The 24,778-nt window shown below is 37.6% G+C and overlaps 1 protein-coding gene across 8 annotated transcripts in view; it reads left to right on the plus strand.

The window, feature by feature from the left end:
* LOC101723225 (broad substrate specificity ATP-binding cassette transporter ABCG2) overlaps positions 1-24,778 on the plus strand; it is a 183,189-nt gene that overhangs the window by 123,579 nt on the left and 34,832 nt on the right. For all 8 annotated transcript variants that reach the window (XR_015452879.1, XR_015452878.1, XR_015452880.1 and 5 more), the window contains exons 8-12: positions 7,555-7,659; positions 8,455-8,705; positions 12,894-12,976; positions 22,431-22,520; positions 23,883-24,007. Coding sequence is in view for 5 of the 8 variants with exons in the window: in XM_021261057.2 (XP_021116716.1) it covers positions 7,555-7,659; positions 8,455-8,705; positions 12,894-12,976; positions 22,431-22,520; positions 23,883-24,007 (654 nt within the window). In the remaining 3 variants the exon portion in view is untranslated. The remainder of the gene's footprint in view (positions 1-7,554; positions 7,660-8,454; positions 8,706-12,893; positions 12,977-22,430; positions 22,521-23,882; positions 24,008-24,778) is intronic.

Raw genomic sequence — 24,778 nt, forward strand, 5'->3', positions numbered from 1 at the left:
TCAAGTCCAGGTGTGGTGTGCAGTGTCATGTTTTCTGCAGAATGCTGCTGTGGGGATTTTTTTTGTATTTGACGTTATGGTAGCATGACATATGACGTTGGGACCTCTGGATTTAGTAGGTGGAGAAGCTGTCATTACTTATGAATGTACTGCCATTCCAGCATTTCCTTGGTTAACTCAGGGAGTACAATGCACCCAGGCATTTAATCTTCCTTTTTCCTTGTACATAGATTTTGATTTTTTGAAGTATAGATGAACACCAAAGTGTTTAGTGTATTATGTATATAGGTTGTATATATGTATGTGTATATATAATGTATATATAGTGTGTGTGTATGTGTGTGTATATATATATATATATATATATATATATATATATATATAGTGTATATATATAATACAGAGCCTTCACATTGAGTCACATCCCCAGCCATTTTTTATTTCTTATTTTGACAGAGAAGTCATGAAGTTGCTCAGGCTGGGCTCTAACTTGTGATCTTACTGCCTCAGCTTCCCAGAGCTGAGATTATAGGCATATGCTACCATGCCTAGCTAGCAACAGAGCAGTTTTTTTTCTTAAAATCTTTTATTGGTACATTTTAGGTATACAATACATTTACATTTATCATTGTGTACTTGTACCTGTACATGATGTATCTTAGTTCTTATTTTTTTCCCATTCCCTGTCCTCCCTTCCCCATTTACAAAGACATTATTTCCATTTTTTCCTTTTCTTATAATTTTTCCTTTCCCTTCTTTCCTTTCCCCTTCCCCTCCCACTACCCTATCCCTTTTGTCCTTTTCTTCATATTTCAAACTGTCAGTTATTCGTTTTCATCATTTTAATCCTTATTTACACTTTCAGTTTCTCACACCAAAGAAACTATTCAGTATTTACACATGTGTGTAATATTTATTTCACTTAAGAGTATAGCCTCAATATGCATCCATTTAGCTATAAATGTCTAGTTTTTCATTCTTTATGGCTGAGTGTTATTCCATTTTATTAAAAAAACCACATTTTCTTTATCCAGTCTCCAGGTGATGGGCACTTGGGCTGTTTCCAAACTTTAGCTATTACAAACTGTGCTGCTATAAACATGGGCATGCATATATCACTGTGGTATGATTCTTTTAATTCTTTGGGGAAGATACCCAGCAGGGGAATAGCTGGGTCAAATGGGACCTCTAGTCCTAGTTCTTTGAGGTATCTCCATACTGATTTCCACAGTGGTTGCACCAGTCTACACTCCCAAAAGCAATGGGGAAGAGTTCCTTTCTCCCCACACCCCCACCAACATTTGTTATTGGATGATTTCTTAATAGCACCCATTCTTTCTGGGGTGAGGTGGAATCTCAGTGTTGTTTTCATTGGCATCTCTCGAATGACCAATGATGTTGAACATTTTTTCATATGTTTATTTGCTGCTTTTACTTCTTTGTGAAATGTCTGTTCATTTCAGATGCCCATTTTTGAATTGGGTCTTTATATTTGGGGGGTCTGATTTTTTTCAGTTCTTTATATATTCTAGGTAGTAGTCCTTTGTCTGAGGTACAGCTGCTAAAATTTTTTCCCACATTGTAGGTTGTCTCTTAGCTCTGTTGGTGGTTTCTCTTGCAGTGCAGAAGCTTTTTAGTAAGATGAAATCCCAGTTGTTGATTCTTTCTGCTAGTTCCCGTGCTACTAAGGTTTTGTTCATAAAGTCTTTTCCTATACCAATGTCTTCAAGAGTTCTACTCAACTTATCTTCCAGCAACTTTAGTCTTTCTGTTTTAATATTTAGATCTTTAATCCACTTCGATCTTAGTTTAGTGCATGGTGAAAGATATGGGTCTAGTTTTAATCTTTGGCAGATTGAAATCTAGTTTTTCCAACACCATTTATTAAATAGGCTATCTTTCCTCCAATGAAGGTGGTTGGCTCTTTTGTCAAAGATGAGGTGGCTGAGTATCTCTGGAGTTGTTTCTGTGTCTTCTAATCTATTCCACTGATCCTTGGGTCTGTTTCTTTGCCAGTACCATGCTGTTTTTATTGCATTAGCTTTGTAGTATAGCTTCAAGTTGGGGATTGTAATACCCCCAGCCATGTCTCTGTTGCCTAGAATTGCATTTGCTATTCTAGGTCTCTTCTGGTTCCAAATGAATTTTTGAATTGTTTTCTCTCTAGTTCTGTGAAGTATATTGTTGGAATTTCAATCGGCGTTGCATTAAATCTATATACCAGTTTTGGAAGTATGGCCATTTTCACTATATTGGTTCTTCCTACCCAGGAACAAGGGATGTCTTTCCATTTTCTTGTATCCTCTTTGATCTCTTTTTTTCAGAGTGCTGTAGTTTTCATTGTAGAGGTCTTTTGCTTCCTTTGTTAGATTGATTCCTAGATATTTCATTTTTTTGGATGCTATTGTAAAAGGAATTGTTTTCCTAATTTCTCTCTCAGTGAGTCTGCTATTTGTGTATAAGAAAGCTCTTGTTTTTTGAGTGTTGACCTTATATCCAGCTACTCTAGTGAATCTGTCAGTTAGGTCTAGAAGTCTTTTGGTAAAGTTTTTTGGGTCTTCTATGTAAAGTATCATATCATCAGCAAATAATGACAGGTTAACTTCTTCCTTTCCTATCTTTATTCCTTTTTTTCTTTATCTTTTCTAATTGCTGTGACTAATGTTTTCAGAACTATATTGAGGCAGGCAGTGGAACCACTGAGCTCCAGAACTATATTGGACAAGAGTCGTGATAGTGAGCATCCTTGTCTTGTTCCTGATTTTAGCGTGAAAGTTTTTGGTTTTTGAGCATTTAGTATGATGTTGGCTGTTGGTTTTTCATAGATAGCCTTAATCAGGTTGAGATAAAGACCTTCTATTCCAATTTTCTGTAGAGTTTTTACCAAGAATGGGTGTTGGATTTTGTCAAATGCCTTTTCTGCATCTATTGAGATGATCCTATGGTTTTTGTCCTTGACTCTGTTAATATAATGTATTACATTTATTGATTTATGTATGTTGAACTATCCTTGCATCCCTGGGATAAATCCGATTTGGTCAGGGTGTATGATCTTCTTGATGAGTTTGCCAGTATCTTGTTGAGGATTTTTGCATCCATGTTCATTAAGGAGATTGGCCTGTAGTTCTCTTTTTGGGTTTGGTCTTCCCCTGGTTTTGGAATCAAAGTAACACTTGGTTCCAGGAATGAATTTGGAAGAATTGTTTCCCTTTCAATTTCATTGATGCATTTAAAGAGTAATGGTGATAGATCTTCTTTAAATGTCTTGAAGAATTCAGCAGTGAAGCCATCATGATTTGGGCTTTTCTTTGTTGATAAATTTTTAATCATGCTTTTAATTTCATTCATTGTAATTGGGGTGCTTAGAATTTTTATATCTTCTTCATTTAACTTTGCCAATTTGTATGTATGTAGGAATCTGTCCATTTCTTCTGTGTTTTCCATTTTATTAGAGTACAGTTTCTCAAAGTAAGTATTGATGAGTCTCTGGATTCTGTTGGGTCTGTTGTGACTTCACCATTTTCATTCTTAATTGCTTGGATTTGAACCTTTTCTTTCCTTTTTTAAATAAGGTTGGCTAAAGGTGTATCCATTTTATTTATTTTTTTTAAAAATCAACTCTTTGATTCATTGATTTTTTTGTATCATTCTCTCAGTCTCCACTGAATTGATTTCTGCTCTGATCTTATAATTTCCTCTCTTGTACGAGCTTTGAGTTTGTTAGACTCTTGTTTTTCTAGGAGCTTGAGGTTCAGCATTAGGTTTATTTGAGGTCTCTGTTTTCCTAATATGGGCATTCACTGCTATGAATTTTCCTCATGAAACTGCTTTTTTTGTGTCCCATAGATTCCTGTATGTTGTACTGGCATTATCATTTACTTGTAGAAACTGTCTAATTTCTCCTTTAATTTCCTCTGTGACCCATTGGTTGTTCAGGAGAGTATTCAATTTCCATTTGTTTGTGGGAGTTTTGCAGTTTCTTATGCTATTGATCTCCAATTTTGTTGCACTATGGTCTGATAATATACAGGGGATAACTTAATTCTTTTATATTTACTTAAACATGTCCTATGAGCGAGCATGTGGTCTATGTTGGAGAATGACCTGTGTGCAGCCAAAAAAAAAATGTATATTCTGATTTTGTGGGGTGGAACACTCTGCAAACATGTGTTAAGTCCATTTGTTCAAAAGCTTGCTTTAGGTCTAGAATTTCATTGTTGATTTTTTCATCTAGATGATCTGTCTATTTGTGATAGTGTGGTATTGAGGTCCCCCACTACAATTGTATTAATGCTTGTTTGGTTTTTCATATCCATTAATATTTGTTTTGTATAGTTGGGGGCATTCATATTTGGTGCATATATATTTAGGATTGTCATCTCTTCCTCTTGGATTGTTCTCTTCACAAGGATGTAGTGACCATCTTTGTCTTTCTTAATTAGTTTTGGGTTGGAATCTACATTGTCTGCAAATAAGATTGCTACCCTTGCTTTTTTCTGGGTTCCTGTTGCATGGAGCACTGTTTTCCATCCTTTTATTTTCAGTCTATGAATTACCTCTTGAGTTAGGTGTGTTTCTTGTATATAGCATATTGTTGGATTTTGCTTCTTAATCCATTCTGCCAATCAGTTCCTTTTCATTGGTGAATTGAAGCCATTAACATTGATGGTTATAATTTGTAGATATTAACTCATTCTTGTCATGATGTTTTACTTTTGTTGACTCTTTTATTTATTTTTTTTAATTTTTCCCCCTTTCCCTTTAGTTTCTTGTCTTTCCTGGTAGGTTCACTCTGTTGAGCCTCATGGAGTTGTGACCTTCATTGTCTTTTTCTAGTATATTGTTTAGAATTTTTTGGAGTGCTGGTTTGGTGTTCATGAAATTTCTCAGGTGTTCTTTGTCATGGAAGTATCTAATTGCCCCATCAATTTTGAAAGATAATTTTGCAGGACACAACAGTCTAGGTTGGAAGTTATTTTCTTTTAGGGCTTGAAATACTTCACTCCAGGCTCTGCTTGACTTGAGGGTTTGTGTTGAAAAGTCTGGTGTGATTCTGATGGACTTTCCTTTGTAGGTGATTTGTTTCTCTAACTGCCTGTAGGATTTTGTTCTTCTGTTGGGTTTCTGGGATCTTGACTATTATATGTCTAGTTATAGATTTTTTTTTTATTGTGGCTAGTTGGAGTTCTATGTGCCTCACTTATCTGTATGTCCCATTCTCCACCTCTGTCTGGGAAGTTTTCTACTATTACTTCTGACAACAGTTTTTTTTATGTCATTTGGACTTTCTCCTGTGTTTTTGTGGACTCCTATCAGTCTTATGTTATTCTTCTTTGAATCATCTAGCAGCTGCTGGATTGATTTCTTGTGGTCCCTTACTACTTTTAAGAAATCTCTGTTTTCATGGTCATTAACCACAATCCTGTCTTCTATACCTGATATTCTATCTTCAGATTCCTTTAATCTGCTGTGGATACTTTCAATGGAGTTTCTAATCTCCTGAATATCTGTTTGAATCTTTTTCATGGATTCCATTTCTTTCCTATATTGTGCAATCATGGTTTCCATTTCTTTCTTATGCTGGTCATTCATAGCTTCCAGCATGGTTCTGAGCTCATCTATTTTTTTTTAATCTGTTTCTGTTCTAGAGCCTCTAATCTTGTCTTTCACTCTGGTCACCATCTCTGTAGTACTCTGGGAAATTATTTCTGTTGTGAATTTTTCTAGAGCCTCATTCATCGGTTTTGTTACTTCTTGTGCTATCAGTTCACAGTGTCCTGGTTGTTGATTATCAAACTTTTCCACCTTGTTTCCCCCAGAGATTGCCTTTGGTGGGGTGGAAGTCTGGGTTTGTGCCTTGCTCAAATGTCTTCTCATTTTTGTTTTTGGTACTGTCCTTGGTTTAATTCCTCAGGTGATACTTTGAAATTGCTTATTGTAAGTGTTTTTGTTGTTTGTATTTAGAACCCTTATGGAATGATTGCTTCTCAAGGTGTCTTCCAGATATAGCTGGTTTTTAGGTTTTGAGTCTCTCATGACACTGCGGTTATCTCATTTTCTTTATACCAGGAAGGACAACTGATTAGATCAATCACAGCACCTTAGCCCAAGTGATACAATCAGCAACACCATAGCATTAAGCACAGCTTAGAGAATGACAATTTGTGGTAGTTATTAATGTATCACCTTTAACTGTGTGAATTAAATCAAAATCGAAGACCAGCCCAACATATGTTTATAGTGAATAGACTCTTCAATATAGCAACTTTACCCTTCAGGATGGTAAGAAGGAGTTGGGTAAGGAGGGATAGATAGGTAGAAGTATAGGGAAAGGTTAGCAGTGAGTCCAGAGGACACAGGAAGATCACCCAAACTCTAAGAAACTGCTAAAGACAAGAGGAAAAGACAGAATGAAAGAACAAAGATAAGAACAGAACAACCTAACAGAAATAGGGAGGCTAGAAACTGTATTTGCTTTCCTTTAAAGGTAATGACAATCAAGAGAAGGAAAAAGAAAAGAAAAATAAAGAAGAAATCTGAATTAATGCCATAACAGGAATAAAAAGGTCGATGAAGAACAGTGTGTGTGCATGGGGGTGTGGGGGGGCGGGGAACAGGATGAAAAAAGAAAAATTTGAAAAGAGTAGAAAAAAATTAAAAATAAGAGCAAAAAAGTAATTTTGAAAATAAAAAAAAAATGAAGGGCCTCCTTCAGGGTATGTTTCTGCTGTTGCAATAGACAACGTGGGCAGTAATGTGCAGATATAAGTCAATGAGTCTTAGCAAGCCAGTAGCAGACCCATGAGATTCAGGCTGATTTCTGGATGCAAGTCCCAAGTTGAGCTCCCTATATTCCTGCAGAGTTGAATCGTGCAAGATGCCATCTGCCCTTCCCCTGAAGATAGTCCAGGTTCCAATGGGAGGTGATGATCCCTCCAACTTACCAAGTACGGTGGTTTGGTGTGCCTTTATTGCAGAGATTCTCTTCACTTTTCCAGTGCACTTCAATTTTCATCAAGGAGCCTGAGAGAGGCCCTCTTTTTGTTGTTCACTTTTGCTCTGTCTTCTGGAGCTCAGGACAATGGCCTTTATGACCCCAATGCCTCTGTAGTATGAAACCAGGTACCAGGACAGCCAGGAGGCCAGAGCCAGGGGTGGGAGTAGGGTGGGGGGCGTGCTGCAGGTGCCTGCACAGCTAAGCATGTCACTGGGGTGCGGGGCTTGGGCCTGAGGGAGCCCTGGTACTCGCCGCTGAGGTACCCACCAGAGCATTTTGATTCCTGTTTTGGGTTTTATGATTTGTCATTCATGAGGACTTATCTAAGATTCCATGAATGGTTTGGTGTATATTTTTTCTGGGAAACACAGAACTACTGAAAAATTGTGTGAGTGAATATATATGAGGAAAGGATAAATTAGTGAGGGAATAAAAGAACTAGAAGATAAGGGAGCTGTTAATTTTGTCTTCCCAGTCCTCTCCCCACTTGCCCTCCGAAAGTGAATCCTCTATGTTCCACAACTATCAGTTTGTGTTCTTGCATTCCCTTGTCTTAGGTTACAGCTGTGAACCCTACAACAACCCTGCTGACTTTTTCCTGGATGTGATTAATGGAGACTCCTCTGCTGTAGCATTAAACAGAGAGGAAGAAGATGCTAAAGGTATGTGAGTGTTAGATTCACAAATTTTTGCCAAATTGATTTGGTACAAGTTTAGCAAAGGGGTGGCTTCTTGAATTCACCTTAGCACAGTGATCTGATATCAATTAGCAGATAGACTATGATCCGTGAGAGCTGTGGGCATTTTTGATGTATTTATATGGGAAGATATTTATGATACCATCAATTGTAAGGGGAGTTTCTATTAAAAAATGAATATAGTCATTGTAGTTTTATTTATAAAGAAGAACTTTGAGGCCCAGGGATTTAGCTCAGTGGTTCTGGCACCTGCTCGCAAGCGCAAGGTCTCGAGTTCAATCCCTGCTACCAAAAAAAAAAAAGAACTTTGTACTTTATGTATTTGCCCAGAGTAGAAAGCAAGGACCAGATTTTCACATTGAGGCATGTGTTTATATAGGAAGAAGTCTGTTTTAATAATTAGGGTTCAAAAAGTGAAAGGTTAGTAGGTTTGCTCTTTTCCTAAGATTCTGGTGGTAGACAGGTATGCTTTTCTAATGTGTAAACCAGTGAAATATCTAGTAATTTGTTTATATGCAAGCTTTAGAATCAACATATTGCCTGGCATGGTGTCGTATGCCTGTGATCCCAGCACTTGGATGGCTGAGACAGGAGCATTGCTGCGAGTTTGAGGGCAGCCTGGGCTTCATAGCAAGATCCTGTCTCAAACTACCCCCACCTCAAATCAACATAATATCTGACAGTGAGGTTACAGCAAAATGAGTTAAATCAGTTATCTGTTAATAATGTTTTTCTTCTTTATCCACTTTTATTCCAAAGCCAATGGAACTGAAGAGCCTTCTAAAGGAGATAAGTCAATCATAGAAAAATTAGGTGAATTCTATGCCAATTCCTCCTTGCACAGAGATATGAAAGCTGAATTAGATCAACTGTCAAGTGGTCAGAAGAAGAAGAGAAACTTAGTCTTCAAGGAGACCACCTATGTCACCTCCTTCTGTCATCAGCTGAGATGGATTGCCAAGCGTTCATTCAAAAACCTACTGGGCAATCCCCAGGCCTCCATAGCTCAGGTAACCTGGCAGGTCTTAATTGTGCTAAGAAATGCTCGTGTGGGCACAGTTAGGTTCTAAAGGGTCATATCAGATTATATCTATTATTTTAAGATTATGTTAATCTTCCATCTACCCTTCCATTTATTTGTCATCCTCACTTCATTTGGAATATAGAAGCTGTCAGTAGAACAAATTTTTATTTTTTTACTAATGAAAAACTTTTGTTAGTGGTTTTTTAGATTACCTAACTCAGAAGTTTTGATAATTTAGACAGATGCTAATGGATAATTTTAGTAGAAATTTTGTTTTTTTAAAAATGCAAAGGCAGTGTCAACTACATATCAAGTATCCACATAGCTGTCCACATTCATTCACTGGTTTATCCCACAAGTTCAATACAAAAATCCTGTGTTGCATTTTGGAACAGTAATATGGTAATGAACAAAATGGGCAAAAATGAAAATCTGGTCTAACAGAGATTATTTTCTTATGTGGGCAGGGAGATGATAATTGACTAAAGGAAATATATAACACATCAGATGGCAGAAGGGACTATTTCAAAAGTTTAAGTAGAGAAGTGGAGGAGGGAGTGAGAAAGCAATCAGGAAGAGAGGGTTGGATTGCAGTTGACATCTGATGAGGGAACTGCATCCAGCCTAGGGTAGTTTGGGCTATCCCCTGTCTGAGGGAAGAGCTTTATATGTCAAATGCTGTGAGTATGAGAAGATAAAATATTTTTAGCTCTAATGAAAAACTATTGACTTCTTAACACCATAGTTTTTATATTTTCTGTGTTGTTCAGCTTTCCCTTTGCTGGTACAGATACCCAAAACCAGCAACTTAAAGGAGAAAGGTTTATTTGGCTCATTGTTTCAGAGATTTCAGTCTAAGGTTGCCTGGCTCCAAGGCAGGGACATCATGACAGAAGGGCAAGCTGGAGAAAGCTGCTCACTTCATGATGGCTGAGAAGCAGAGCAGAGGGGAACAGTGCCAAAGAGGAAGGAGCCAGGAACTGGGTATTAACCCCAATCTCATGTCCCTGCCACTTACCCACCCATGTACACTCAGAAGTGTGCTTTCCTCATTCCCTCAGTGGCTCTCAAGCCAGTCAAATTGAGAATATCCAGTTTGAAGGCCATACCGTCCAACTGTGTCTGAGCGCCTACATCCCTATTTGGGTCACTTTGTCGATTGTCTTCTACACATTTTTTGTTCTTGTGATTTGTCATTTCTCTCAGAACATGGACAGTTTTTTGTCCTGTAAATCAAGGAAATAATTTTATTTTTTGAGAATAGATTTATGACATTTGGAAAAAAGTCATATTAGTTAGATCCATCAACCTGGGTTACCCATTGTTAAACAGTGAGATGATGTAACGAGTTGATTCTTTCATGTGATTTTTGCATTCGTTTTTTTTTTTTAATTTGCTCTAAAAGTGGTGTATAAGTTCTTATTCAAGACACATACATGGTAGTTCTGGGGAGAGCGTGATTAGAATATTGCTTCTTGGATTATTCCAGGATTGTGCTTCTTTGGGTGCTATGCTTCTTTGCAATACAGACAACAGGCCTCCAGGGTGCATGTTCAGCCTCCTTGCCTCACCAGGAAACTCAGTTCCACAGAAGGAATCCAATGCTCAGAGAAGCAGCAGTCTTTGGAATAAGGGTGGAACCTTGTATCACCCTGAGTGTAGCGGGGCAACTCTTATTGAGGTTTGCAAGTACTGGAATGTATAGTATAGGACTAGGCAAACCACTTTTCAAAAAGGGCCACTTGGTAAATTTGTTAGGGTTTGCAGGCATATAGGGTCTTCATCTTAGGTATCAACCCTGCCATTTTAGCATGACAGCAACCGTAACAAATACCTAAGCAAATGAACAAGACTCTGCGACAGAACTTTATTTATGAACACTGAAGTTTCAGTTTCATATTGTAAAAACCATTATTCTTGATCTTTTTATCTCCCATCTATTAAAAAATGGCTAAAACTATTCTTAGCTTATAGGCTTAACAAAAACAGGCACCTGGCCCTGTTTGGCTGTGGGCCATAGTTTCCTGACCGATGGCATAGGGTTATTAATCTTACATTTTTATTTCTCTTAGTTTTTGAAGATGAAATTTTTTAAATGTTTTGTAGCTTGCTAGTGATAAATCTGTTTACTTATAGCTGTACTTTGATTTAAAGTTGGTATTTCAGATTCAGACTTGGCCTCTAAGGAGAGATCATATTTGGGAGATTTGGGGATGAATAAATTAATTGCATAGAATATTCAGTGTTCATTTAATGTGGCAAGGGTTTCCTTATTAAATTTATTTGGAAGATTTTATCATTAATCTCTTGGAGAACCATTGTTTCTATTGACATATTAACCACGTAACTATGGATTCATGATGACAGCCACAAACATCCCTCAGAACACACTTTGAGAAATGTTGGTTAAATGTATTTGAACATATACAGAATAGCATATTTAGAGAATTTTTTTTTAATCCTTCTGTTTAAAACAGAGGCTGGAGGTCAGATGCCCAAACTTGTAGATAGTGTCATTTGCCTGACCATGCAGTGTTCAGTTTGCCTAGTGGTTTCCTTTTTTTCATACAAGGTCACTGTGATTATGAGATTCACTGTTTTCTCAAAATGTTTGAAAATAGATTGGAATTATTTTAGAACTTTCAAGACTTTGGGAAACACTCTAATGACAGTACTAACAGTGTTAATATAAGATCAAAATTGAGTGCAAATAAACAGAGTGGGGAGTGTCTAGTTTGAAAGACAAATATTCTGAGTTGAACTTATGTGAAAGTACAGACGTTTTTATGTGTGCATGCTGCACTTTGATAGTTATCAGTGTTTGTTTGGGAAGCTTGATCTGTTAAAATGAAGCAGAGTATATCCTGAGGAAAATGGAAATATCCCATTTTTTTCCTACTAAATTTCTGTCATGTTAGCAAAGGGACTTTTAAGGACATCTTCTAAGTGAAACATAAATATTTGTTCTAGACTACAGTCTTCACAAACTAGTCTTTACAGATCATAATTCTATTTTTCTGTTTTGGCATTTTCATGCCAAAATATCTTTCACAAATTTGTTAATGTTTCGGTACTATTTTAGTGTTGAGATTTTTGTTTTTAATTGAAATTTCTTATATATTTGGTAGGATATTTCAGTTTTTTTTAAAGGATACCATTTGTTATATTTTTATAATTACTATATTAGTAATAAGAATTTCTCAAATGAATTATAACATAATATAGCCCTTAATCTCCTTTGTGATTCGAAGCCTTTAGAGACTTTTAATCTTAAAAACAGAAGATATGATTGTCCATTCTCCCTGGGAGCCCTCCACACAGATTGAGGAGGTAAAGGCAGGTGAGGATGCAAAGCACTGGCATCTCAGGTGGCTGTGTGGACTGCAGGCCTCACTGGCCAAGGTTGATGCAGAAGCAGTGACAGAGGAGAGGGGTAAAGGAAGCACTTGGGTGAGTCAGAGAAAACTGGCTGGACGCTTTAGTGATGGTGACAATGCATTTTCCCATTAAGGCAGGATTCCCCAGAGGTTGGCTAGATGGGGCCCAGTTCACTCCTACTTCCTTACCATGCAAAATTCCATTGTTAGAAATTGTGTCTTTAAACTTTTATTTATTTTTAATATTAAGTGTAAAGACATCCTGTTTTCACTTGAACCTTTTGAAGTCAAAAACTGTGTATGTTCCTCAAAACAGAGGCAAAAAGTTCAGTTCAAATTCAGCTCTTAGCCACATGGACTTCTCCAGGTGTCTACATTGCTCTGCTCCCTGTGTGACATTTATGGGTCCAGCACCTCAGTTGGGCCCTGAATCAGCAGTGCCTGGTGGTCCCTGGGAGGAACCTTAGCTTTTTCAGTGTCTGCTCTGCTGTCCTTGCAGGTTCCCAAACAACAGTTTACTTTTCAATATAATTTAGGAAGCAATCTAATAATTACCCCATTGTATATTCTTCCAGGGAGTCTGGCTGAGCTTCTGTTTTTGTAGTACTTGTGATTGAGTCTAGCGTGTTGCACATACTAAAGAAGCACTGTACTACATCCCCAGCACTGGCCAGTCCATTCGCAGTGTCTATCTCAATTGAGAAAACTAATTATGTGGCTGTATATCACATTAAATGGTATGTAAAAATGTTTACATCTAATTGGAGCTTTTAATTTCATTTTTCTTTTTTGAACAGATCATTGTCACAGTTGTACTGGCACTGGTTATAGGTGCCATTTACTTCAGGCTAGAAAATGACAGTACTGGAATCCAGAATAGGTGAGTAAATTTTGAGAGAATGCTGTTACTTTCTTCAAGCTTATGGAGAGATTCATTAAGAACTTGAATGAAAGACAAGTACAGGTAGATGTTATTGTTTGGTTGAGGGGTAGGATGAGTCAGTGAATAAAAAACTGGGTAGAGCCATGCCCTACCTAGGTACTGAGTCACACAGAACACACCGAATCAGCCCGCTGCAGACAGGCAGGTCTGTGGACACCCTACCGAGGTCCTGAGTTGCGCAGAAGACACAGAATCACCCCTCTGCAGACAAGCAGGTCTGCCCACACCCTACCGAGGTCCCCAGTTGCGGGGAACACACGCTCAATCAGCCCGCTGCAGACAGGCAAGTCTGTGGACGCCCTACCGAGGTCCTGAGTTGCGCGGATGACACCGAATCACCCCGCTGCAGACAGGCAGCCACCTGATTCCATACTACAAAGACCCAGAGGACACCAGACCAAGGTACTGAGTCCCACTGTTCCCGGCCCAGAGGGAGGGGCTTCTGAGCAACTTTTTCACTGCTCCTGGTGCAGAGGAAGGGGTTTCCCAGCCACCATCCCTCCGGCTGCTCCCAGCCCACAGGAAAGGGCTTTTGGGTCACCATCCCTACCGCTGCTCCCGGTCCTTGTCCCACCTCACCCAGTTCAGAGGAGGTAATAAGTGCAGGTGATAACAGCCCCCCTACCCCAGTCGAAATGAGAAAACATGTAAATAAGTCTCAAAAACAGACTTCCAGATCACCTACAGCAACCCCAAAGGGAAATGAGATGGAACACTCTGATACTCAACCACCTGGACCCACTGAACTGGCAACAAAAGGGGAGCTGGAAAAAATGAAATCATAAATAATTTCTCAGATAACAGGAGAAATTGTGCCCCTCGTGCAAGACATGATTAATAAATCTAGAGAGGAGCTCAGGAACATGATGGAATCCCAACATAAGAAACAAATGGAATCCATAAAACAGATGCAAATAGATTTCCAGGAGATAAAAACTCCATTGAAAGTCTACACAGCAGAATGAGCCAATGTGAGGACAGAATTTCAGATATAGAAGATAAGATTGCCATTAGTGACCAGGAAAAGAAAAATTGCTTCAAAATTCTAAGGGAACATGAGAAATCAATCCAGCAGCTGCTAGATGATGCAAAGAAGAATAACATAAGACTGATTGGGCTCGATGAAGAAACAGGAGAGAGTGCAGATGACATAAAAAATCTCTTCACAGAAATAATGGCAGAAAACTTCCCAAGCAGGGTAAAAGAGCTTGACATACAGATAAGTGAGGCATATAGGACTCCAGATAGCCTTGATCAAAACAAATCTACACATAGGCATATAATTGTTAAGATTCCAGAAACACAACAGAAGAACAAAGCTCTCCAAGCAGTGAGAGAAAAGAAACAAATCACATACAAAGGAAAGCCCATCAGAATCACAGCAGACTTCTCAACACAAACCATCAAGGCAAGAAGAGCTTGGAGTGACATATTCCAAGCCCTAAAAGAAAACAGCCTCCAACCCAGATTGATGTACCCTGCAAAACTCTCTTTCAAAATTGATGGAGAAATAAGATACTTTCATGACAAAGAGCACCTTAGGAACTTCGTGAATACCAAACCAGCACGCCAAAGAATTTTGCACAGTATCCTAGGAACAGACATTGAGGATCACAACCCCAGGAAGCAAAGCAGAATGAAGCCATCTGGCATGACAAGAAATTAAATGTAAAGGGGGAGAATCCAACAAAAAGAAAAAGTCCTGGCAATGACAAGTCAATACATTTCAGTTATAACCATCAATGTTAATGGTCTCAATTCACCAATCAAGAGAAATAGACTGGCAGAATTTGTCAAGAAGCAAAATCCAACAATATGCTGCATACAAGAAACACATTTAATTCAAAAGGAAACTCATAGACTGAAAGTTAAAGGGTGGAAAACAATACTCCATGTGACAGGAACCCGAAAAAAAGCAGGAGTAGCTATCCTCTTGGCAGATCAAGTAGATTTCAAACCAACACTGATTAAGAGAGATGAAGAAGGACACTATATCCTTGTAAAGGGAAGAATCCAAGAGGAAGAGATGACAATCATAAATATCTATGCACCAAACACTAGTGCACCCAACTGTATAAAACAAATACTAATGGACATGAAAAGTATATGCACTAATACAATTGTAGTGGGGGACCTCAACACCCCACTGTCACAAATAGATAGATCAACTAGACTAAAAATAAGTAATGAAATACTAGAACTCAATCAAACTCTTGAACAAATGAACTTAACAGATGTTTACAGAGTCTTCCACCCCACAAAATCAGAATACACATTCTTCTCAGCTGCACATGGGTCATTCTCCAAAATAGACCACATACTCACACATAGAACATGTTTAAGTAAGTGCAAAGGAATTGAAGTTATCCCCTGTATATTATCAGACCATAGTGAGATGAAATTGGAGATTCATAGCAAAAGAAACTCAAAAAATTTCATAAACATGTGGAAATTGAACAATACACTTCTGAATAAGCAATGGGTCACAGAGAAAGTTAAAGAAGAAATCAGACAGTTCCTTCAATTAAATGACAATGACAATACAACATATCAGAATCTGTGGGACACAATGAAAGCAGTCTTATGAGGGAAATTCATAGCAGTGAATATGCATATTAGGAAAACAGAATGAGCCCAATTAAACAACCTGATGCTGAACCTCAAGCTTCTAGAAAAAGAAGAGCAGGAGAACCCCAAAGCTCATACAAGGGAGGAAATTATAAAGATCAGAGGAGAAATCAATGCAATGAAGACTAAGAGAACAATACAAATAATCAATGAAGCCAAGAGTTTGTTCTTCAGAAGAATCAACAAAATTGACAAACCTTTAGCCAACCTTGTCAGAAAAAGGAAAGAAAAGGCCCAAATCCATCCAATTAGGAATGAAAAGGGTGAAATTACAACAGACCCAGCAGAAATCCAGATGATCATCAATACCTACTTCCAGAACCAAGATGGACAACACAGAAGAAATGGACAGATTCCTAGATACATATGAATTACCAAAGTTGAACAAAGAAGACCTAAAAATCCTGAACAACCCAATATCAACCAATGAAATTGAAAATGTAATTCAAAACTTATCAACTAAGAAAAGCCCAGGCCCTGATGACTTCACTGCTGAGTTCTACGAGACATTTAGAGAGGAACTGCTGCCACTACTGTTTAAACTCTTCAGTGAAATTGAAAGGGAAGCAATACTCCCAAATTCATTCCTGGAAGCAAGCATCACCTTGATCCCCAAAGCAGAGAAAGACCCAACTGAAAAAGAGAACTATAGGCCAATCTCACTAATGAACATAGATGCAAAAATCCTTAATAAGATACTGGCAAACAGAATGCAGAAAATCATCAAGAAGATCATACACCCTGATCAAGTGGGATTCATCCCAGCAATGCAGGGATGGTTCAGTATATGAAAATCAATTAATGTAATACACTATATCAATAGAGCCAAGGACAAAAACCATATGATTATCTCCATAGATGCAGAAAAAGCATTTGACAAAATCCAACATGCATTTATGATAAAAATCCTACAAAAAATTGGAATAGATGGTCTCTACCTCAAACTGATAGAAGGCATCTATGAAAAAACAACAGCCAATATCATACTAAATGGTCAAAAACTGAAATCCTTCACACTAAAATCAGGAACAAGACAAGGATGTCCACTGTCACCATTCTTGTTCAGTATAGTTCTGGAAACATTAGCTTTGCAATTAGACAAGAGAAAGAAAGAAAAGGAATAAAGATAGGTAATGAAGAAGTCAAATTGTCATTATTTGCAGGTGACATGATACTCTATATAGAAGACCCCAAGAACTCCACCAAAAGTCTTCTAGACTTAATAAGCAAATTCAGTCAAGTAGCTGGTTACAAGGTCAACACACAAAAATCAATAGCTTTCCTCTACACCAATGACAGACTCACTGAGAGAGAAATAGGGCAAATAATTCCTTTCACAATAGCATCCAAAAAACTGAAATACCTAGGAATCATCCTGATGAAAGAAATCAAAGATCTCTTCTCTGAAAACTATGGCACTCTGAAAAGAGAGATTGAAGATGATATCAGAAAATGGACAGACATCCCCTGCTCCTGGGTAGGGAGGATTAATAGAGTGAAAATGGCCATACTTCCAAAACTGCTATATAGATTTAATGCAATTCCAATTGAGATCCCAACAGCATACTTCATAGACCTCGAGAAAACAATCCAAAAATTCATTTAGAACAAGAAGAGACCCAGAATAGCAAAAGCAATTCTAGGTAACAGTGACATGGCAGGGGGTATCACAATCCCCACCTCCAACTATACTACAAAGCTACTGTGATAAAAACAGCATGGTACTGGCAAAGAAACAGACTTGAGGACCAGGGGAACAGATTAGAAGGTGCAGAAACAACGCCAGACACACTCAGCCATCTCATCTTCGACAAAGGAGCCAAACACCCTCACTGGAGGAAAGATAGCCTCTTTCATAAATGGTGCTGGAAAAATTGGGCTTCAACTTGCCAAAGATTAAAACTAGACCTATATCTCTCACCATGCAGTAAACTAAAATCAAAATGGATTAAAGATCTAAATATTAAAATAGAAACTCTGAACCAGTTGGAACAGATGTTAGGTAGAACCCTTGAAGACATCGGTGTAGGAAAAGATTTTATGAACAAAGCCTCAGTTGCCCATGAACTAGCACAAACAATCAACAAGTGGGATCTCTTCTTATTAAAAAGCTCCTGCACAGCAAGAGAAACCGCCAGCAGTGTGAAGAGACAACCCACAATGTGGAAAAAAATCTTCACCTGCTCTTCCTCAGACAAAGGTCTACTATCTTGAATCTATAAAGAACTTAAAAAGATCAGACCTCCCAAATTTAAAGACCCAATCCAAAAATGGGCATCTGAAATGAACAGACATTTCTGAGACAAAGAAGTAGAAATAGCAAATCAATACATGAAAAAATGTTCAACATCACTGGTCATTCGAGAGAGGCAAATGAAAACAACGCTGAGATTCCACTTCACTCCAGAAAGAATGGCTGCTATCATGAAATCAATCAATCACAAATGCTGGTGGGGCTGTGGGGAAAGAGGAACCCTGCTCCACTGCTGGTGGGAGTGTAGACTGGTGCAACCACTGTGGAAATCAGTATGGAGATACCTCAAAGAACTAGGACTGGAAGTCCCATTTGACCCAGCTATTCCACTTCTGGGGATCTTCCCCAAAGAATTAAAAGAATCATACCACAGTGATATGTGTGCACCCATGTTTATAGCAGCGCAGTTTGTATTAGCTAAAACTTGGAAACAGCCCAAATGCCCATCAACTGGATACTGGATAAAGAAAATGTGGTTTTTCTATAAAATGGAGTACAACTCAGCCATAAAAAATGAGAAATTAGAGACATTTATAGCTAAGTGGATACACATTGAGGCAGTACTCTTAAGTGAAATAAATAGGACACACATGTGTAAATACCGAATAGTTTCTCTGGTGTGAGAAACTGAAAGTGTAAATAAGGACTAAATATATAATAGGTAATGTGAAATAGGAAGAAAATGGGCAAAGTAGAAAGAAGTGGGAGGGCTAGGGGAAAGGATAGAAGGGAATGGTATTAATATGAGAAAATGGAAAAATAGGAAGAAAATCTTTGTAAATAGGGAGGACTGGAGGGGTTGAATGGAGGGCTGGGGCAAGAGTGAAAAATAAGAACCAAGAGAGACTATGTAAAGGTGTAAATTTCCAATGATGAATGTCATTATATTGTATACCTAAAATGTACAAATGATTAGAATGAATAATCGAAAGTGTAAAATAGGAAGAAAAAGTCCAAAGGGGTAGGGGTAGTGGGAGGGGCAGGGGAAAGGAAAGAAGGGAAAGGAAAAAATGATGAGAAGTGGAAAAAATGGAAATAAAGTCTTTGTAAATAGGGAAGGGTGGAGGGTGTGAAGGGAGGGCTAGGAATGGGGAAAAAATAAGAACCAAGGTGCATTATATAAAGGTACAATTTCCAATGAGAAATATAATTGTGTTGTATACCTACAATGTACCAATAAAACAATTTAATACAAAAAAAACTGAATAGAAGAGTTAATTTTCTTTTTCACATATGCACATACTTATATATGTGTATTGATTAATTGTTTAGGACATAAAACTTACCCTTTTAACCATTTTTAAATGTATAGTTTTATGGCATTGTGTATATTCACATTGTTGTACAGTGCTACCATCTAACTCCAGGATTTTTTTGTCTTCCTAAATCAAATTGCCATAAAATTAAAGAGTAATTACATTAAAGAGTCATCTCCCATGTCCACCTCTCTCACTTCCTACAAACCACTATTCTACTTTATGTCCCTAAATTTGACTGCTGTAGGGACCACATATATGTGGATTCATTAGTTAATGTCCTTGATTAACTGACCTATTGCCCTTAGCATAAGATCTTCATGGTTCATTTGTATTATAGTGTATTTCTCCCAGCTTTTGGCTATTGTGAATTTATGTTGTTGTGAGTCTAGAAATTTGTTTGAATCTCTGCTTTCAGTTCTGTGGGATATATCACCAGAAGTAAAATTGCTAGATCATACAGTAATTATGTTAGTTTTTGAGGAACTACTCTACTGTCTACATACAGTCTCTGTACCATTTTATATTCTTACCCGTAGCACACAAGGGTGCCTGTTTCTCCACATTCTCTTGAATATTAATCCCTTATCAGATATATGATTTGCAAATAGTTTATATAATTCTGTGGGTTGTCTTTTCACTCTGTAGATATACAAACATTTTTAATTTTGATGACCAGTTTATCTGTTTTTTCCCATTGCTTGCAAGCTAATTTCCTTTATGCATTTTGATTTTTTTTTTAATTTCAGGGTAAAGTAAGTAGTAGTAACTGAGAAAATGGATTTGAATCATGTGTAGAGCATGAGCTCCTTTGACTTAGCAGCTTTATCACCCGGGTAGCTAAACAAATTAGTGATATATATATATATATTTTTAAAAGTTTGGATCTAGTAATCCCTCTTCTGGGTATTTTTAAAAATATTTGAAATCAGTTTGTTGATATCTGCAGCATTGTTCATAGCCGAGATATGAAATCAGTCTAATTGTTCATCAGTAGGTGAATGTATAAAGAAAATATGGTGTTGTATACACAGTGGAATACTATTGAGCCATAAAAATGAAAAACCGACAACATGGATAGAACTGGAAAGCATACATTGAGTAAAATTAGCCAGGCACAGAAAGATAGATGCCACATGTTCTCACTTAAACATTAAATGTAAAACATTTGCAGTCTTAGAAGTAAAAAGTAAATAGTGATTTCTAGAGACTGAGTAGAGAATAATGATAGTCAAAGGGTACAAAGTATCAGATAGGAAGTGTAAGTTTTTTTCTTTGATATACATTCTATGCTTTGGAGATGATAATAAATAATGTATACTATATTTCTAAATTATTGAATGTAAATTTCACATGTTCTCACTATAAAATGTTGAGGTAATATTTGAGGTAATGGTTATCACTTGAATTGGCCTGATTTATTTCACATTGTACTCATGAATCATAGTATCTCTTTACATCCTACAATTATACAACTATAAATTACAACCATGTAAATTACAGTCATATAATTTAAAAGTTTTTTAAAAATCAGGTTAACAAGTAGATATGATGATGTAGGTTACTACCTTGAAAAAATTAGAATATATTATATTCTTTCATAATAAAACCCATTTAATATAAAATAAATCATCTTGTGATTTAGGAAGAGTTTCACCGTTCATTTGTTCAGAATCATTATGAACATTACTGTATATTAGGCGTAAGACAAAAAATGTCCCATGTTTCTGAAATTAGCTTTATGTTGACAGTAAATTTATTTTCATATGGTAAATTTCATAGCTGCTTCTCTCCTAGGCCTGATTGTTTTCTCTTCATTTTACTTATTGTATAAATATTTACATTTAAAACAGCCTGTACCCTTACTTATTCAGTTTTTAGGTATTAAACAAGAATTATTGAATATCTGTGGATACTTGGGGTTGTTCACTTAGGTTTACATTTTTAAGAAACATTCTTTTGTTTTGGTGTCATTTAAATAATGCACTACATCATCAATTCTAATTAACATCTGCCATGTGAATTAAATTGTTTGGTTATGAAGGGAGTTGTCCCTGTTCTATGCTTTCATAAAGTTCATATTTCCATCAAAGTATAGATTAACTGAGTACTTTGCTTTATAAATCTCAATTATTTTATTGAGAAATAACCCATAAGTCTTAGTTTTCATATGGATGGACAGATTAATTTAGTCTTTATAATTAAGCCTTACCTTTTTTTCTTTTTAGAGCTCTTCAGAAACCATGTGGATTGTCCTATGTGAGGGACAATTATCAAGGCTTTACTGATGGGAGTGTAGTAGAAATCTGTAAGGAGATACCTAGTGAGGATTCCCTCCTCTGTCTTTTATTTTCCTTCTACATGTCTTCCTTATTTCTTTTCTCAGTTTTAAAACCAATGAGGGTAATTGAATGTTTTTAGACTTAATTTAGCTTGCTGTTTCTCGGTACAGAGTTTAGGAATGATACCTGGCATTTTTGTTAAGTGAAATGTGATGGTGTCTTTGTGACCGATGTATGAACTTGGGCAAAATACCTTAGGCTGCGTGGCTTAAATCATAGAAGTTATTGTCCTTCAGTACTGTAGCCAGGTTCCTGTGAGGACCTCAGTCTGACTCAGATGACCTTGTTCACTCTGTGCCCTCTCCTGGCAGAGAGTATCTGGTATTTCTCCCTCCTGTAAGGCACTATCCTAAATTGGGGGCTCCACTCTCTTGACCTCATCTACCTTATTACTTCCCAAACACCCCATCTCCAAGTAACATCATGCTGGGAGTTTAGGCTTCAATATATGATTTTTAGGAAGTGTTTCCTTTTTTTTCTTTTTGAGACAGGGTCCTGCTATGTAGCACATGCTGGTCTTGAACTTATGTAGCCCTGGCTGGCCTTGAATTTGCAGTCGTCCTCCTGCCTCAACCTCCCTAGAGCTGGAATTACAGGCATGCACCACCATGCCCAACTCAGCATATGAATTTTAGGGGAACATAGTTTGATGCACAACAACCTAAGTCTGAATTTCAAAATGTGCTGTAATATGCACTCAGGGGGGTCCCACTATGGAGACAGAGAGATAGGGGAGAGGCCTGAGGGGGCCATACTTTTCTCCCTCCCTGTTTTAGCCAGAATAACTTTACATTTTTAAAATCTTAATTCTGTTGACTATTATATCATTCATGGAAAGAGTTATCTGGGTAGAAGACTGACCTAAGTATTTCATTGACTGTGGTGCTTTTGTTCCCATTCTGTCCTGGCAGAGCTGGGGTGCTGTTCTTCTTGACAACCAACCAGTGTTTCACCAGCGTATCAGCTGTGGAGCTCTTTGTAGTGGAGAAGAAGCTCTTCATGTGAGTTGGTTCTTGTTCTGGGAAGGGCATTAGGGGCTGATGGGTCAAAGATGCCATCCTAGGGATTATTAGTATTTTTCTTTCATTTCTTTGTTTCATATATATTACATATATATATATTTATATTTATATTTACATATATGTATTTTGGATGTGTAACATGAGTTATTGAGGTATGTATGAAGATTAATAATAATATTACAGTAGTAGAAAAAAATTAATCAGGGACTGGGTGAAAAATCAATAGAATAGGAGGCTTGCTATTAAGAGAAAAGGGTTTCAATAGGAGGGTATGGTGAGCAAAATCCCAGTGCTGCTGAGAAAGCAACAATAAGGGGCTTAAAACTATATTTTAAATTTTTAACAAATGATAGATCATGATGACACTTACAAGACAAGTTTGAGGGATATAAGTTTAAAGATGAGTTCAGCAAATTGGAGGTGGGAGGTCAAGCTAATAAAGAATATGACTAAGAGTTGCCCTAGGTGAGTGGAGGAATGGAAAGAGCCAGAGGCAGCTTCACAGTAAAATAGCAGGCCAGGTTGTTTCTTATGTTTTTTAAGGATGGAAGAGTTTTGCCTATATTTACATGCCAAAGAAAGGAATCATCAGAGAGGGAAAGAATGAACATACTGATGGAATAGATTAGAATTATGAGAGAGTAATGTTAGGAAGAAGATTAGGATTTGACAGTGACAGGGCTGTATGCTCAGAGGTGTGATCACTGAAAGAAGGAGATCTTTCTCCCTTTTTCTTTTTCTTATGCCTCCTCTCCCTCCCTCCCTCCTCCTGACCCTCCCTCTTCCCCTTTCTCCATCTCCTTCCTCCATCACCCCCCTCCGTTCCTCCTTCCCTCCCTCTTTTTCTTCCTTCTTTCTAATATAAGAATAGAAGAAATAAAGAGGGCACTGATCTGAAGCTGCATTGTGGGGCTTGTAAAAAAACATCATCTTCTTAACAATCAGAAGTGAGGAGAAGAAAACCTTCCATAACTAGTGAGAAATTAGTCCCTGAAACATTGTCCTTTAGAGAAAGCCTGAGTCAGGAGAAGCAGTCTCTGAGGAAAGTAAGGAGATTCATACTCTGTGCCCTGGGAAGAGGGCTCTGGACCACAGTGGACAGACACAGGAGGGAATTCTGCAGGGAGAGAGATTTACAGTGAGAGCTTCCTGGAGCTGGTTATCCAGAGGGGCTGGCACCCAAGAGGGTGAAAGGTGGGGGGATGGGCAGCCTGAAGGACTTGGAAACCGGCATATTAGGTCCTGGCTGGCAGCAGAAGTCTGTACAGCATGCATCTTATCTTCTGATCTCTGCCTTTTTAAACTAATCTGTGATATGTGATGTGTGTTTCTCTTCTGTAGACATGAGTATATCAGTGGATACTACAGAGTGGCATCTTACTTCTTTGGAAAATTATTATCTGATTTATTACCAATGAGGTTGTTGCCAAGTGTTATATTTACTTGTATTCTGTACTTCATGTTAGGTAAGTAACAAGACAGAAAGGATATGTCTTTAGTCTTGGTTATGAGGTGAAGCCACTCTCTCTATCTATATTTTTATTTATATCTCTGTAGAAATATGGAGATATATAGATAGATAAAAAGGTTAATATATGCACATATACTCCCTCCTACCTATTCCTAAAAGACATATGGTAGAATTGGGTTTACTTATTTACCTGTTTGATAGATATAGACACATTAACTTGTGTATTATGTTCAGTCTTCATTCCAGGCTCATTGCATCAGGATTTCCGTATATTTTACTGATACACAAACATTAGAATATCTTTTTATTTTCCTTTTGGTATCGGGGATTGAACTCGGGACCTTGCACTTGTGAGGCAGGCGGCAGAACCACTGAGCTAAATCCGGGCCCTAGAATATCTATTTTTGACAATGTGCTGTAGATAAGGCCACTATTTGAGTTTTACCATCCATTGTACAAACAAGACACATTCATAAAGAATTAGACATGGAATCTAGACCCCCAGAGTCTTGATCCTTGTACCTATTCCCAAATCTTCAGAGTCTGTGATCTGTAGCAGTAGCAGTGGAATCCTGACCCCAGTTTCCTCAGTAGTGCAGTCACAGCACGCACTGAGTGCTGTGGAGATGTCTGGTAAATGAATGGCTGTTGATCCATTTTCTTTAGAAGAGAAGGCTGTAGAATTGTGGCCCATTGGGCTGCCTAGAGCTCTCCATCTCAGAAACTCAGAAATTGTTTGTAATTATACAGACAGGAGGACAGGTGT

This window comes from Heterocephalus glaber, unplaced genomic scaffold, assembly GCF_053883595.1.
Source record: "Heterocephalus glaber isolate CG9 unplaced genomic scaffold, H.glaber_assembly_v1.0 deba00001454, whole genome shotgun sequence".
Lineage (NCBI taxonomy): Eukaryota > Metazoa > Chordata > Mammalia > Rodentia > Bathyergidae > Heterocephalus > Heterocephalus glaber.